At 44.2% G+C, this 15,176-nt stretch overlaps 1 protein-coding gene across 1 annotated transcript in view; it reads right to left on the bottom strand.

Moving 5' to 3' along the window:
• Positions 1-4,373: 4,373 nt before the first annotated feature.
• The window catches only part of TNFAIP1 (TNF alpha induced protein 1), a 550,340-nt gene continuing 539,537 nt past the window's right edge, over positions 4,374-15,176 (bottom strand). The window contains exon 7 of the mRNA XM_044054883.1: positions 4,374-5,780. Within this exon, the coding sequence (XP_043910818.1) occupies positions 5,544-5,780 (237 nt within the window). The 3' untranslated portion in view covers positions 4,374-5,543. The remainder of the gene's footprint in view (positions 5,781-15,176) is intronic.

Raw genomic sequence — 15,176 nt, 5'->3', positions numbered from 1 at the left:
GGAGTCATATGACGTGTGCCATATAGTTCAGCGACCTTACAGCGAAGGTAGCTGAAGCAAACATCCCCTCTTCCCCAGGCGGTCCATCGTCCGAGACTCCTTGGGAGGATGGACAGAGGAACTCTCCTGGGCTAGTTCCCTCTTGGTGGCAGCCGCCACCAACATGGCATCTACTGGAGCACCCTTGCTCCATACCGTCCTATCAGTGGGGGGACCGAGGATTTTATCTGGTCTCTTTGGAATGGGCTCAACAGTGTCCAGTTCCTTCCATGCCCTGGCCGTAATGAGATCTACCAGGGGATCAGCGGGAGGGGACACTCAAGAGGTAGATGGGCCTGCGTCAAACACCTCCAGAAACACAGACTCATCCGAGGAAGGTTTTTGGGCTGACCACCCCCCTCTAATTCGAAGCATTTCCATAATGTCTCCGAAGGAGACGTCCTCGGGGGGGGGGGGGTGACCTTGGGGAACCTTCCCCTAAGTCAGTGTCTTCTGTCAAGGACTCAGGTGAGTCCAAGTGCCTCCTCTTGCACTTACGTTTGTGAGGGACCTCCTCGGGGGAGCTGTCCGAATAGGCCTCACCAACCACATCTTGTTCCTCTAAGGGAACCATCTGGGACGTAGGCGCAGGCTGTCCTTGGGGCCGGGTGATGGAAGGTAGACCCGTCAGAGAGAGTGCAGGGTGGAACCGTAGTAGGAGCCTGGGAGCTTGAATCCCTCGACAAGGAAGAACTGCTCTCTCTTGGATCCGAGAGCAGCCCCCTCGAATCCGATGTGTGGATTGGAGCCAGCACCGAAGCAATCTGATCTGAAGGGCCAGTATGCTCCGACCGAGACGGAGCTGAAGACACACTGATACCTCCGGATCCGAAGCTCAGCTCTCGACTCTGAAAGCTCGGATCCGAGAAGGGACCCGACAAACTCGAGGGTGCGGTCGGAGCCTAAGTACGAGGCACTATCGGCGCCATACCTCCCCCGGCTCCTATGCAACCCAGATCCGTAGGCTCCGAACCCCAGAAGTGGGTCGGAGAAGGAGCAATCGGGGTGAAAAAGGGGGTCGAGCTCCCCCCGGAGGGGGGGGGGGCAGGAGCACTCCCATCTGCAGCTGGGTCTGGAGGAACCTACGCATCATCCGGTCCATATCTGCATCGGACAAGCTTCGGGTGGACCTAGTAGAGGCCACCGAGGTGGGCCAGGAGTGCCGCCTCGATGACCTTGAAGGCGACCGGGTCTCCTCCTCCGGCTCCGGGGAGAAGAGAGATGAATGGAGCCAGGAAGAAGGCCCGGAAGCCCTGGGAGAGGCTGCTTGTTTAGCCGGCGGAGCCGGGGAGGAAGACTCGGTCCGCCGCTTGTGGTTTCTGTCTTTTGTCTTCTCCCGCCTAGCTTCCCTCTCCTCCTGGCCTAAGGTGGGAGGTTGAGTCCAAACCAGGGGAGCAGGGATGGAAGGAGGCACTGCCGCGGCAGGTACCACGGAGGGAGAGGAGGCCGAAGCCGAATCCAGGGGCAAAAGTCCCGCCAGAATCAACTTCAACCTCCTGTCCTTTAGAGCCCTGGGATTGAAGGCTGCACAAATAGTGCAGCCTGAGGAAAGGTGGTCAACCCCAAGGCAAATAACACACCGAGTGTGGCCATCTGCTGGGGATAGTTTATGGCCACACTCGGTGCATTTAGAGAAAAAGGTTTTTGGGGCCTCAGACATAGTCTAACAACACAAGGCCCAACACACACGCCTTCACACACACGGAGCAATATTAGCTACAAGAAAAAGTTAGAAAAAAGAATATTTTTCTAACTGAATGACTAACTCCCACGCCTGGAACTCATTCAAAGCTGTTGATTCAACCGTGGCAAATGAGATCTGGGGTCAGAGAGGGATGGCAGGGGATTATGGGTAAGGGGGAGGAGCTTGGAGCTCGGATCTTAGCTGTTTGAAGCTGCTGGCTCGGATCCGATATGGATCCGATACCCACAGGTTGATGATGAACAAATGAAGTTAACTACTTCAGATCCATATTTTGTAGGAAGAGTAGGGTAGTTTTGCTCAGGAGTGCTAAAAACTGTTTTTCATGTATTTTTGAGGGATGCTGTGCCATCAGTCTAATTTTACATACTGCCAACACATTCAGGCAAGAGATGATTTTGCTACATGGTTTTACCTTCTGGACATTTTCTTTGTTTTTCTTTGTTATGAACTATTTTGGTTTGTTAGAAATTTTGCTGTAAAACACTTGGTAGCATGCTAGTGACAAAAATGTTATTTTTGATGTCTTCTTTACAGCAACATATAAAGTGACTGGTTGTGGAAGCCACTGTAGCAAACTACCTCCAGCATGGATGGCATTCTTATTAATGCAGGCAAATATATGGAAGCAATGTTGGAACTATTACAGCTAAAGTAAAACTGGACCACCCAATTCCAATGCTGTTATATTTTGTGAAATAGCAAAACAGCAGCAGTAGTGAGACATGAACAAAACCAGCTGCAATTTAAGGCATGCATGACTCACAGTCAGCAGTGATGGAAAGCAGCATTAAAAAATAATGCACCAGCCAGTTCCAAGTATAAATTAATATTAAAGATAGAAAAAAACCCCACAAACCTGGAATCAGATACAAAGAGGAGGAGAATGACCCCATCCATTCCATACCATACCATTCCTCCCATGATGATATGGGAAAACGGAGAACCCGAAGCAAGGCAGGAGCACTAGAGTGAGAACTAGTAATACAAAGTATACTTTTACAACATTACAAGATTAAGTTTAAAATATGACCGTCTTAAAATGAAAAGGATTCTAGTGAAATTCATTCTCTCCCAATCAAACCCTTTATTAACAGATTTGGTATGTGGTACAGACTTGTACTAGTTTCCTGCCATTTCTGCTACCTCACACACTATGTGATTAGCATGAAAATTAGAACTATGACAGGATTAGTCATGAAAGCATGTATTTCACCCCTCTCTGGGAAACCAAATCTATTTTTATCATTCTCTTTCAAAATACTGTAGGCAATGTCAGACAAATGCATTTAAACAACTACAGGAGCTGACATCAGTGCTGCCTAATAAGTCATATTAGAAAACAACATTCATAAAAAATTACTGGCACTCTGCAAAGAATATCGTTCTAAGCAGCCAAATAATATGGTCATTCACAACATTATATGGGTTACTACATCACTGAAAACAGTGTATGCAAACTGCTTTATCTGTACACAAACTATATGGAAATAGCACATGCAATCTATCGTTCATGATGGAAAGGATATCAGTCATCCTCTAAACTGGCCATTTTACAGAAACTTTAAATGTGCTAAAAAAAAAAAATCAAAAGATGAAAACAGATAATGTCAGTGATACAGTCAGTCTTAGATGTAGGCCAGAAAACAGAATGACTGGGATTCATGAATACAAGTTTATTACACCACTTGACACACATGGTGGAGGATGATGGGTTTAGATCTCGGAAGACTGACTAAAAAGGAAGCAGAGCAAAGGGTGCCCTGATGGTGCACTGAACCATTCACACCATGAACTTAACAGCTACAAGTACATTGCCTCTGCATACAAATAATAATATCCTTGACATAGAAAGTTAAAGACAATTATAAAAGTAAACCTGTCAACACCATTTATAACTCCTAAAGAACCATTATTTTAAGACTGTGAAGCAAAAGTAAACATTGTACTATACCAACTGTTTCTAGGACTAATAATAACCTATGCACTCTCTTGACCTTTCACAAAAGCAGTGGTTTATAGTTATTACTTTTCTAAAATAACCAGTGGCGTTTTTTTATAATTCAAACACTAAAATTTTAAAAAAAGCCTGTATCTTGAATGTCAAGGACTTTTAGAATGAAAGAACATATACAGACTCCTGGTTTTAAAACTATATTTCTGCAAATGTGTACTTATTTTGGAACAGTACTATCACAAATGAGAAGCATCTGATTAACTGCCACTACAAAAACTGACATTTAACAAACAAGATGCTTCCTTCCTTTAGATCGCTGAAATGCAAAATCAGATGTAGAAAAATTACAACTGCCATCATTTGTCTTTGTTTTACAAAACATGGCTACTTCTACTTAAAAACGTTAAAACCAAGTCTCTCTAGGATAGCAAGTTTCCAAAATGAAACAGTCCCACACACGGTAAGCAGAAGATACAAGACTATCTAGAACAAAATGCAAACTTCTGATCAGGTGTTGGTTAACAATCATCTAATAATTTCCTTACCTCGAGTTATGTAAAAGGGCCTGAGGGCCACTCACTCACTCTCAAGTGTGCTTTGCCCCATTTTTTCCTGATAATCAACATATTGTATATGAAAGAAATTTCAGTCATCTCAGAAACTAGAAAAAAGGAATCTAGTACCAGAATCTGAATTAACATTCCAATAGTGTTATACAAAATTCTCAGTACAAAAAAAGTCATTTAGCCAATACAACAGCCACTATTCCTATACCATATTTTGAAATATTAGTACAAGACATCAGATAATTCATAAAACATCATGATTTGTCTTGATTTAGGCCTATATGACCTACTAGACAATAAAAACTACAAAATATTTTTCTGTGGTAGCAGAAAAAAAGATAACAATTTTGATATCTGTTAATACCCTGCATTCCAGCCACAAACAGAATAAAGTAGAAGATGGGAGCCCAGAAAGTGCGGAGCTAGCATACATATCCATCTCCTAAATTACATATTTTTGCAGTCATCTTACCCTAGAAAAAAAGGAAGCTGTCAGCTATATGCAGGGTAGGATTGGTGCATTTGTAGCTGAAGGTCAAGTACAATGAAGACAATCGGGGTAAAACAGTTTGATGAAAAAAATGTGTGTACTAGAAAAGCAGCTTCTCAGAAAATAAGCGTAGAAAAGAGAATTTTTGAAATTCTAAAAAGGATATAAATATCTTTACTCAGTTCATTTTTCTCTATGATTAAGGCAGACATGAATTTTGAGGCAAATTACATTTTCTTTTTACATCTCACCAATGAGGAATCAAAGTCAATGTACAGTGTTTCAAAGCTTCATTAACCCAGTGCATAAAAACGGAACCCATAGCAACGTAGTTAGCAGATGCTTTCATTCTAAATAGCAGCAATCTCAGCTTCAATCATGGACATCTCAAATCTCATTTTAAAGGAAGTGTACACAGTTGGAAAATGGCATGAAACCATACCACAAAAGGGATTCTTGTCTCAGGCCATAGAATAAAACAATCAGTGCAGCACACAGAGGCTTCTGTTCAAGTCATTACTCATGTTAGAGAAGAACTTCTGACTCATTACATTCTAATGAAAAAAGTGCACCCTGCGAACCAGGCCTTTCAGACAACAGCATTTTTACCTTCATAGCAGAAACATTGCCTGCTCAATAAAAAGGACAAAACTTACCACTGGAATATTTTGAGATCTCAGAGGACAAATGCAAATTTTGCACCAAATGCCAAGTATAAACTGCTTGGTTCTCAGTTCAGGCATACCTGATTATGAAAAGTATAAAAATATAAATATAACACATTTCATATTAGTCTCTGTAAGCTGATTGGTGGCTAAGCTGTCTGTCGTCATATGTGCTGTATCTCTTTACATGTATCCTACGTACACGGTCCCGAAGCTCAAAAACCTCCTCATCTTCGCTATTCGATGCTTGACTTCGATTCCGACTTGTGGCTTCAAGGAGCGAGTTGTCAGGGACTCGTGGAGTTTCATAAAGTAAGATATTCAAGGTTTCTTCGTATATTCTTGCTTCTGGGAATTCCACCTATGATGCAGTATTATTATAATGTTACTTTGTTTTACAGAAAGGTTGCCAGTGAAAAAATCCATAAGGTTAGCAATTTTTTAAACAGTTTAAATACTACTAAAGTACAGCAAACAGTTCCACATGGCCATCATGCCCACCAGTGTTTTGTCACCTGCAGCAAAAGTTCCACTTAAAGAAAAAGTATATTGAGAAGCACCCAAAACAGAAGGAAAAAAGGGGACAGCAGAAGCTGCTTCTGTAACTCATGGAAGCACTTTAGCAGAACCTGGCCTAGATGCCCATAGTGTCTTAGGTCTCTGGCATTGCCTTTCCAAAGGCCTCTACACAGGCTAAGTGGAGCACATCCTCCTAAGCTGAAACCCTGCTGCAAACATTTGGTCCAGATGCAATTTTGTAGGCACCAGAATGACACCCAGTTTACTATCACTAAGAGGAAGGGGCTCTCAGTCTGTAAGGATTCTGATGGTCAGAAGACGGAAGTCAGGGATGCTCATCTGTATACCCAGACTTCCAAGGTGATCATTTTCAAAGAAATCACATATGTCTGAACATAGGGCATCAACCCAGTCTGGCTCCTTGCCACAGGCTGTAGTACAGTCAAAAATCAAATCACTGCAGTCCCCTTCCCTCTAGTCCCCCTAGGACTCTTTCAGGTTTGAACTTCTTGTGTTTCATTCAGAGCATGCTGCCTCTGTTGAACCAGTTATGTATTAGATGTTACCTGCAGCAAAAGAAAAAAAGGATAATTTTCCCACTGAGTCAGAATCTTCTGACTCTGAGGAGAAAACCTGGCTTGTGCTTCTCAGAGGTCTTCCTGTTCTGGTTTTGATACAGACACACCCCCATCTTCTACTTCTCCATTAGAAGACATCTCATTTGACATTCCAAAATGGTGGACAGCCTGTAAGTGCACAGACAGTGCAGCTCCTGCATTCCTATACTATAATCTGACTTCAAACCAGCGCATCGCTTAGGAAAAGTATACCAAACATCAATGGATTAAACCAGAAATAAGAGTACTTGTTTCATCTTTATTTTTCAAAGATTCTCTCATTCTGAAGGAAAAATAATTACTTGTTGGAAACAGAGCCCTGAACCGCATGGTGTGGATTCTTCAAGACTAACAGGCCTAATAAGAGGAAAGTAACTTCTTTGTTTTCTTGTTATGTCCTTACCATAATGTTCCATGTGAGTTGTTCATCTCGTCTTTTTGTTCTTACACGTGGGTTCGGAGCCGATCGCTTGGCTCCGAGACGGCCGCTTTTCAAGCTCAAACTCTCAGAGAAGCGAGACCTAGTGTATATCCCATGATGCTCTACTGTAAATCCCCAGATCTAGTACGCTGCACCCAAAGACAGCCTACAGGAAGAAAAAGAACTACAGTACCTACCTATCTAGGTAGCTATAGGTTTGCAGAAGGAAGAAAAACAGTCTGTCCAAAGAAGACAGGCTGACAAAACTCGACCAATCCACCAAGGCAACCATCTTTCTCAACAGGAGGGGGAAGGTGGGAGGGAATGTAAGAACAAAAAGGCGAGATGAACAACTCACATGAAACGTTATGGTAAGGACATAACTTCTTTATGTGAAGTTTTCTATCTCGCCGTTTTGTTCTTACACGTGGGTAGCGTCCCAAGCACCCTAATCCTGGGTGGCTCACTGGAGAACATTCCTGAGCACAGTGGAACCAAAGGAAGCCCTGTCCATGGAGGTCCTGTCCACTTTGTAATGAGTGATAAATGTGTGAGGTTTTGACCACGTGGCAGCTGCACAGATGGTATCCAAGGGCAAACGAGCTGCATGAGCTAATGAAGTAGAAACAGCCCGGGTAGAATGGGCTTTGACGTTAGTCGGTAATGGCTGGTTAGTGGAGGAATAAATGAATTTAATGCAGTCAGAAAGCCACTTGGATAATGTGATTTTTGATACCGCAGAACCTTTCTTATTCTCTGTGTAAGAGACAAAGAGTTGATCCGATTGTCTGAAGTCTTTCGTTCTGTCCAAGTAGAATCTCAATTGTCTGTGTACATCAAGCTTGTGTAACATACATTCCAGTCTGTTGGTATGGTGTCTAAAGAAGGTTGGGAGCTCAATGGACTGATTTAAGTTAGTTTCGGAACAGACCTTGGGAAGAAAGTTAGGGTTTGTCCTGAGAGACACCCTATCAGGGTGAAAAATCAAATATGGGGGCTTGGATGATAAGACTTGAAGTTCGGACACCCTACGTGCAGATGTAATGGCTACCAGAAATATAGTTTTCCAAGACAGAAACTTCAAGTGACAGGATGACGTGGGTTCGAAAGGGGCGAGCATCAATTGGGGTAAAACAAGATTCAAATTCTGGGGAGAGACAGGGTATCTGATAGGTGGTCTGAGATGGTGGGTCCCTTTCAAAAAGGCCTTGCATAGTCTGTGGGACATGATGTTAGACCCGTTAAACCCTACATGAAAATTGGAAATAGCAGCCAATTGAACTTTTATGGTGGTAGCAGATGCGCCATCATGGAACAAAGAAGACAAGAACTCTAAGATGGTATGAATAGGTGCCACATAAGGGTCAATGTCATGATGATAAGCCCAGTGAACAAATAGTTTCCATTTTCTGTTATATAGCTTCCTGGTAGACAATTTATGACAGGAAACTATAATATGTTGGACCGCAGGAGACAAATCTTGAGACCTGGCTAATACGGGAATTGGAGCAGCCAAGCTGTCAGTTTTAGGGAGATGAGGGAAGGATGAAGAACTCCCGACGAATGAGTCAGAAGATCTGGCACTGGGTCCAGAATCCATGGTTCTTCCACTCGATACTTCTGTAGGAAGGGGAACCAAATCTGACGAGGCCAAGACGGGGCTATCAAAATCACAATCCTTCCCAGACCTTTGGCTTTCTGTATAAATTTGGGAATTGGCGGGAAGGCAGAGGCCTGGGGGCCAATTGTGTACGAGCGCGTCCCTCGGGTTGCTCCCCGGTGGGGGATAAAGGGCAAAGTAGCTGCTGCATTTGGCATTCATCGGAGATGCAAACAGATCGCAACAAGGCTGGCCCCATCTGCGGAAAATCTTGTCTGCCACCTGTTGTTTGAGGGACCACTCGTGAGGCAACAGGATGGCCCTGCTGTTTGTCCACTATCACGTTGGAAGACCCCGGGATGTGCGTTGCTATTAGAAAGCATCTGGTGGATACAGCCCATTGCCAAATTCTTAGGGTCTCTCGGCATAAGGGATATGATCTGGTTCCCCCTTGCTTGTTGATGTACCAGACTACTGACATGTTGTCCGTCTGAATTGCAATTGTCCCTGGAGGAAGACAGTCGTGAAAGTGTTGCAATGACAGGAACACCGCTCTCAGCTCCAGGACATTTATATGCAAATGTGATTCCATGCTTGACCAAGTACCTTGGACAGTCTTTCCCTGAAATAGCCCCCCCCCCCCTTATCAGGGAAGCATCCGTGATCACTGTGGCTGTGGGTTGGGGAAGAACAAGGGGATGTTCGACTACTATCTGATCGCTGTTCAGCCACCAATTGAGATCCTTCTTGCAAAGATTTGTTAACAGAATCTCGTGCGACATGGGCAGTTGTTGATAAGACCATTGTGTGAAGAGTAACCACTGGAGTATCCGCATGTGCATGCGCCCCAACAGGACTGCTATTAGCGTGGCTGCCATTGTGCCTAATAGCTTCAGTATCTGGGACGTAGGAGCTCTGTTCTGGGTCAACAGACTGGACAATTGACTTTTTAGAGATACGATTCTCGCTTGAGCCAACCTGATCCTTGAATTGACGGTGTCTAGCTCTGCTCCTATAAAGGTAATACGCTGCGAGGGCAACAACGCAGATTTTTCGAAGTTTAAGGTTATGCCCAACTGGTAACAAAGGTTGATAGTGTAGTCTTCTTGCCTGGATTAGTTGATGCCTGGAGGTGGCGGTGAGGAGCCAGTCGTCCAGATATGGAAACACCCAGAATCCTAAACATCTCAGGTGAGCCGTGACCACTGCCATACATTTAGTAAACACTCTGGGGGCTGTGGTGAGACCAAAGGGCATGGCTCTGAATTGGTAATGACTGGCCCCCAGCCGGAAACGCAAGTGATCTCTGGACAATCTGGCCATTTTGATGTGGTAGTAAGCATCCTTGAGATCTATAGAGCACATCCAATCGCTCGTTTCTAAGAACGGAAGTATTGATTGAAGCGTGACCATCCGGAACTTTTCCTTCTTGACGAAGGTGTTGAGTTTGCTGAGGTCTAATATGGGCCTCCAGTCCCCTGTTTTCTTTGGAACCAAAAAGAACCTTGAGTAAGTTATCTGGTCCGGCGGGACTGGCTGGATCACTCTTTTGTCTAGCAGGTTTTGAATTTCTATGGCTGCTAGCTTTCTCAGACTGAGTGGAACATCTGGAATACTTGTACACATGGGGGGGGGAGTTTTATAAAGGGAATGTAGTAACCTCTGGCAATGATGCTTTTTACCCAAGAATCCATTGTAATGTTTAGCCAGGTGTTTGGGTATAAAGCCAAGCGACCCCCGACTGCCTCCAGAGAAGGACAGCCAGGCTTCCTTTCAGGAACGCCGATAGGGCTTACCAGAGAACTGCTCCCTGTCACCCTGGTTTTGCAGACCGCCTCTGCTGTTTGGACGGTGTCTTCTGCTTTTACCCTCTCCTCTGCCCTTAGAGGGGGTATCCGTAGGTGTGCTTTGGAAAGCTCCTTGGGGTTTTTGGAGCCACATTTTCCCACTTCATTGCCCTTTGGGGTACGGTCTAGTTGGAGAGGAAAAACGGACTCCTACAGCAGAGTCTTTCCTTCTTGTTCACACCTAGTAAGCATCTCCTTAACTTTAGGCCCGAACAAGGCGGAACCATCAAATGGGGGTATTGACGAAGGAAGATTTGAAGGCTTCCACAAAGGAGCATCCAGGATGGTCTCCGAAGAGCTATCGTTGGGCCTGCCGCCCTACTCGATCCATCAGCAGCATAAGAAATTAGTCGCATGGATGAGTTATAGAATTGAGGGTGTTGAGATGTGCAGTCACCTTCTCAGAAACTGCATCAGCTGTGTTACCCTGTAGAGCATCTCCCATCTCTTTAAGGAGATCTCGCTGAAGGCGGGTAAAATGGGTCAGGTAGTTGAACGATCTCATGGAAAATGTCGCAGAACTAAATATGCGTTTCCCATACCTGTCCATCGTCCTAGAATCCCTATTAGGAGGATGGACAGAAGAAGAGGTTTCCAACATCTCTTTCTTGGTGGCTGCCGCCACCACCATGGCATCAACCGGGACTCCCTTGGTAAGAAAGGCCTTGTCAGTAGGGGAAGTAATAAACTTATTGGGCCTCCGAGGGACCAGTTCCACTGAATCAGGGGACTCCCACGCCCTTCGAGCAACCAGATCCATCAGTTCATCGAAGGGCAAGGTAACCCAGGAGGTGAATGTTTGAGACCCAAAGGCCTTCAGGAGTACCGACTCGTCCTCAGTAGGGGCAAGGGACTGCCAATCACCCCTCTGTCTCAAGATCTCCAATATGTCTGCAAATGAGACATCCTCTGAGGGGGATCGTGGGGACCCTTCTGATTCCTCCAAGTCGGTATCCGATGTCAGGGATTCCTGTGGGGAATCCAAGTGCCTCCTCTTGCACAGTCTCTTCCTAGGTACTTCATCGGTGGAAGCGTCTGGTGAAGTCCCTGTAGAGGAGAGGCCGCCCAATGGGGATACCTGAGGTCCTGGGTCTCGACGCTTGGTAGGGACCTGTGGGGAAGAGGTAGAACGAGGCCCTTTAGGGGGAGGGGAAGAAAGTTCCGAGGATGTAGTGGTCTTAGCAGACATGACCTTCCTCATGGCATTGAAGGCCCCAGAATCCCGGTCCGAGAAGTCTGTCGGCTCCGAAGAGGCCGGCAGCTCTCCCTGAGCCGAGACCCCCCGCTCCAATCCAGAGGACAGAGCCGAAGCCACCTGCGCCGAAGCCCTGAGGGGAAGGGTCAGAACCGAAGTATCGGTCCCACTCTCCACCCAGGAGCCAGCGAGGGACTGTCAGCCCTGAGACTCCCCGGTCGGAACTGAAGAGATCAAGGTCGATGGAGCAGAGGGAGGTGGATCAAACCTCAGCTCCGAGGGCTCTGCCAACATCGGGTCTGTCTGCCCCGGCTCCGAGAGTTCGATTGGCTTCGGAGGAGGAGGAGAAGAAGAAATTAGGGCTGGAATTTCAGGCTTCGAAGCCGAGTGGCTCGAAGCGGAAAGCATTTTGGCCAGGGCCGGGTTCTCCAACAGCCTCTTAACCACTTGGTCCAGGTCCACATCAGATAGCCTTGAAGAATGGGTCGAGTGATGGGTTGAAGGAGCCGAAGATGGTACCGATTGAAGAATTGGAGACTGAATAGTCTCCAATACCGGATCCACAACTGGGCTCCAAGGTAAAGGATCGATACACGGCGCCAATCATTAGCGGACTGGAGTTCTGCTGTGACGACCCCTAATCGGGAAAAGCCGAAAGACAACAACAACATAGTAGTATAAGACTATCTGCTACCTGTAAGTTTACAGACAACTATTTCTTCAGGTCCCACTTTATTCTACTTTGGACATTTAGTTATAATAATGTTGAATGACCATATAATTCAGGAATATATTTAATAGATAAGTTATACTACTATTACAAAAAGAGGTATATAGTGCATTATTGCTTGCACTAGTTAATATTTGTGATTAATAAAAGAGGATTATTAAACCTTTATGTAGTAATTGGTGGAATAGTTTAAAATGGCAAAACATAACTAAATTAAACATCTGTAAGTCACAGTAGCTTTTGGCTAGTTTTTTTGAAGAATTTTTTAGTTATTGGTGGGTAGAGCAATAGTATAGTAGTTTATTTGATAGGCAAACTAGGAATGTTGGTATCTATGGTAGGTTGTGTGTCTTATTAGTAATATATACAGTTACAGTTGTAGATATGTTTTTATTTACGAGTTTTAGAAATTTAATTTGTAGAAAGAAAGAATGAAAAACAATGTTAAGTTAATGTTGAAGGAATGCATTAGAGTCTTGTATACAATTAAATTAATATGGTGGATAAATGTGTCATATTATCCTTTAAAAGAAATCTTTTTAAATACAAAGTACAGACAGACAGCTGTCTCATTAAACATCTCTCTATCTTTGTTAGTAACATACAGAGCCTACCTAATAAAGTTACAGAACTACATTCCTGGATCACCCACTAATCACCACACATCCTGGCCATATCTGAAACTTGGCTAAAACCATGTATTTCTAACACTGAAATACCACCTCCCCACTACAACATCTATCGCCAAGACAGAACCACCAAAAAAGGTGGAGGTGTCGCGATTGTGTGTTCTGAACACCTTAACCTATTCTCCTGCCAATATCTTTGCCTAACTTTCAACCAGCTTATTACTTCTAAACTGTCACCTCAACCCCATAAGAAATTTGTCATTGCCTCTATCTATATCCCAACTGGAAACAACATTCCCATCCTCAAATCTATTCTAACATGGATTTCTATTAATATCCCTTATGAGACCTTACTACTAGGCGACGTAAATATCGACGGGCAAAAACTATCTTCTACCTCTCCCTCCCTTCAAATCAACCCTCACAGCTTTCATCAACTTATCACAACTCTTACCAGTTTCAACAACACCCAAGGTACCACCTTAAAATGGATTCTTGCCTCTGACCCCACCCTATATCATGACCCCAGAGCCCTGTCCAACTCTCTAAGTGACAACCTCCCTTATCCAAGTCCCAAGTTACTCTTCCCAAATACCTAGATTCCACCATTTTAGAGAGCGTCGCAAGCTTTCTTCTTTCAGTCCTGAAACCTTCAATAACAGGATCACTTCCATAAACTGGGTGTTTCTTAAGTACCTCTCTCTTAATGAAGCCATTCTACATTAATTGCATTTTTCTTGACATGCTTAACTGTAGCTCCTCTTAGAAATGTGAGAATCAAAGACAACTACTCATCTTGGCTCACCAAAAACACTCTCTCTCTCTCATGAAAGAAAGACAAAAATTGGGGAAAAAAATGGCTAAAAACTAAATTGGCTACATTCCTACAAAAATATAAGGAACTAAAATATAGCAAAAACAGCAATTAAAGACAAGGAAACTTACTTTTATAATGCCCAGTTCTCCCAAAAGCCTAACCCCAAAACATTCTAGCATACCATCAATAAAACCTTAAATTCAGGTCAACCTACCACCCCCAACACCTACCCTAATAATTCTCCCTTAGAAACTACCACCTTACTTAACACCCGCTTCATCAAATTTATTCAAAACTTACCCAACCCTCCCAAAGCCATATCCACCCTCAAACCACTCACTACACATGCAACACAACCCTTTCTTCTCTTAACCCAGTCTCCACAGCCTACATCAAATCACTTCTACTAAAACTGAAACCTTGTTCTCCCTCTACCAATAACCCTCCCGCCCCTCTTTCTTAAACTCTCTGCTCATTCCATAGCCTTCCATGTCTCTATCCATATAAACAGATCTATCCAAGAGTCTATTGTCCCGGACATCTGGAACTCTTTCTATATCCTTCCACTTCACAAAGGAGGCAATTCTGCTGAGCCCTCTAACTACAATACCCATTGCCATCCCTATCTCCTCTATCCAAAATCCTCAAAAAATGTATTCACAATCAGCTTTTAACTCACCTTATTAATGAAAATCTTTGGCCCCCCCCCCCACTCAACACGGCTTTAAGCCACACCACAGCACCTCGACTGCCCTCCTATCCCTCACTCACCCAGTTGAAGCCAGGGACAAAAACCTTGTGTCTTGCCTCTTTCTTGACCTCTCTAAAGCTTTCAATACTGTCTCCCAATCCAAGCTACTTACTGACCTTAATCTCTGCCCCTCTACTATTCACTGGTTCTCAAGCTATCAAATAGGCTCCAGTTTGTCAGCTGGCAATCTGCTTGCTTCCCTTTCCTACCTATCCAAACTGGTGCCCCTCAAGGCTCAGTCCTTGGTGCCCCTCAAGGCTCAGTCCTTGGCCCCCTCCTATTCAACATCTTCACCAATCATCTTTACTCCTCCTGCAGCACCTCCTCCCTAATATAGTATGCTGATAACTCTACTCATCTCTTGTGCCGACAACATCTCTAAACTTCTATCACCCAAAACTCCTCCTCATCTGTGGAAAAAAATGGCTCAAGAGCATCAACTTATACTCAACCCCCAAAAAATTAAGCTCCAACTATTTCTCCCCAAAACTCTCCACCACCTTAAATCTACCTTTACTATTTCTTCGCTAGATAACACTCATATCAAAGTTGAGCCTCACACTAAGTTACTGGGTACAATAATCGATGACCAACTCAAATTCATCATCATATCAAACACAATAAAAAAAAC

Source organism: Protopterus annectens, chromosome 13.part0, assembly GCF_019279795.1.
Source record: "Protopterus annectens isolate FY-2018-M chromosome 13.part0, PAN1.0, whole genome shotgun sequence".
In the NCBI taxonomy this organism is placed as follows: domain Eukaryota; kingdom Metazoa; phylum Chordata; order Ceratodontiformes; family Protopteridae; genus Protopterus; species Protopterus annectens.
Note: the sequence above shows the minus strand (reverse complement) of the source record. Positions and strands in the feature narration are given on the sequence as shown.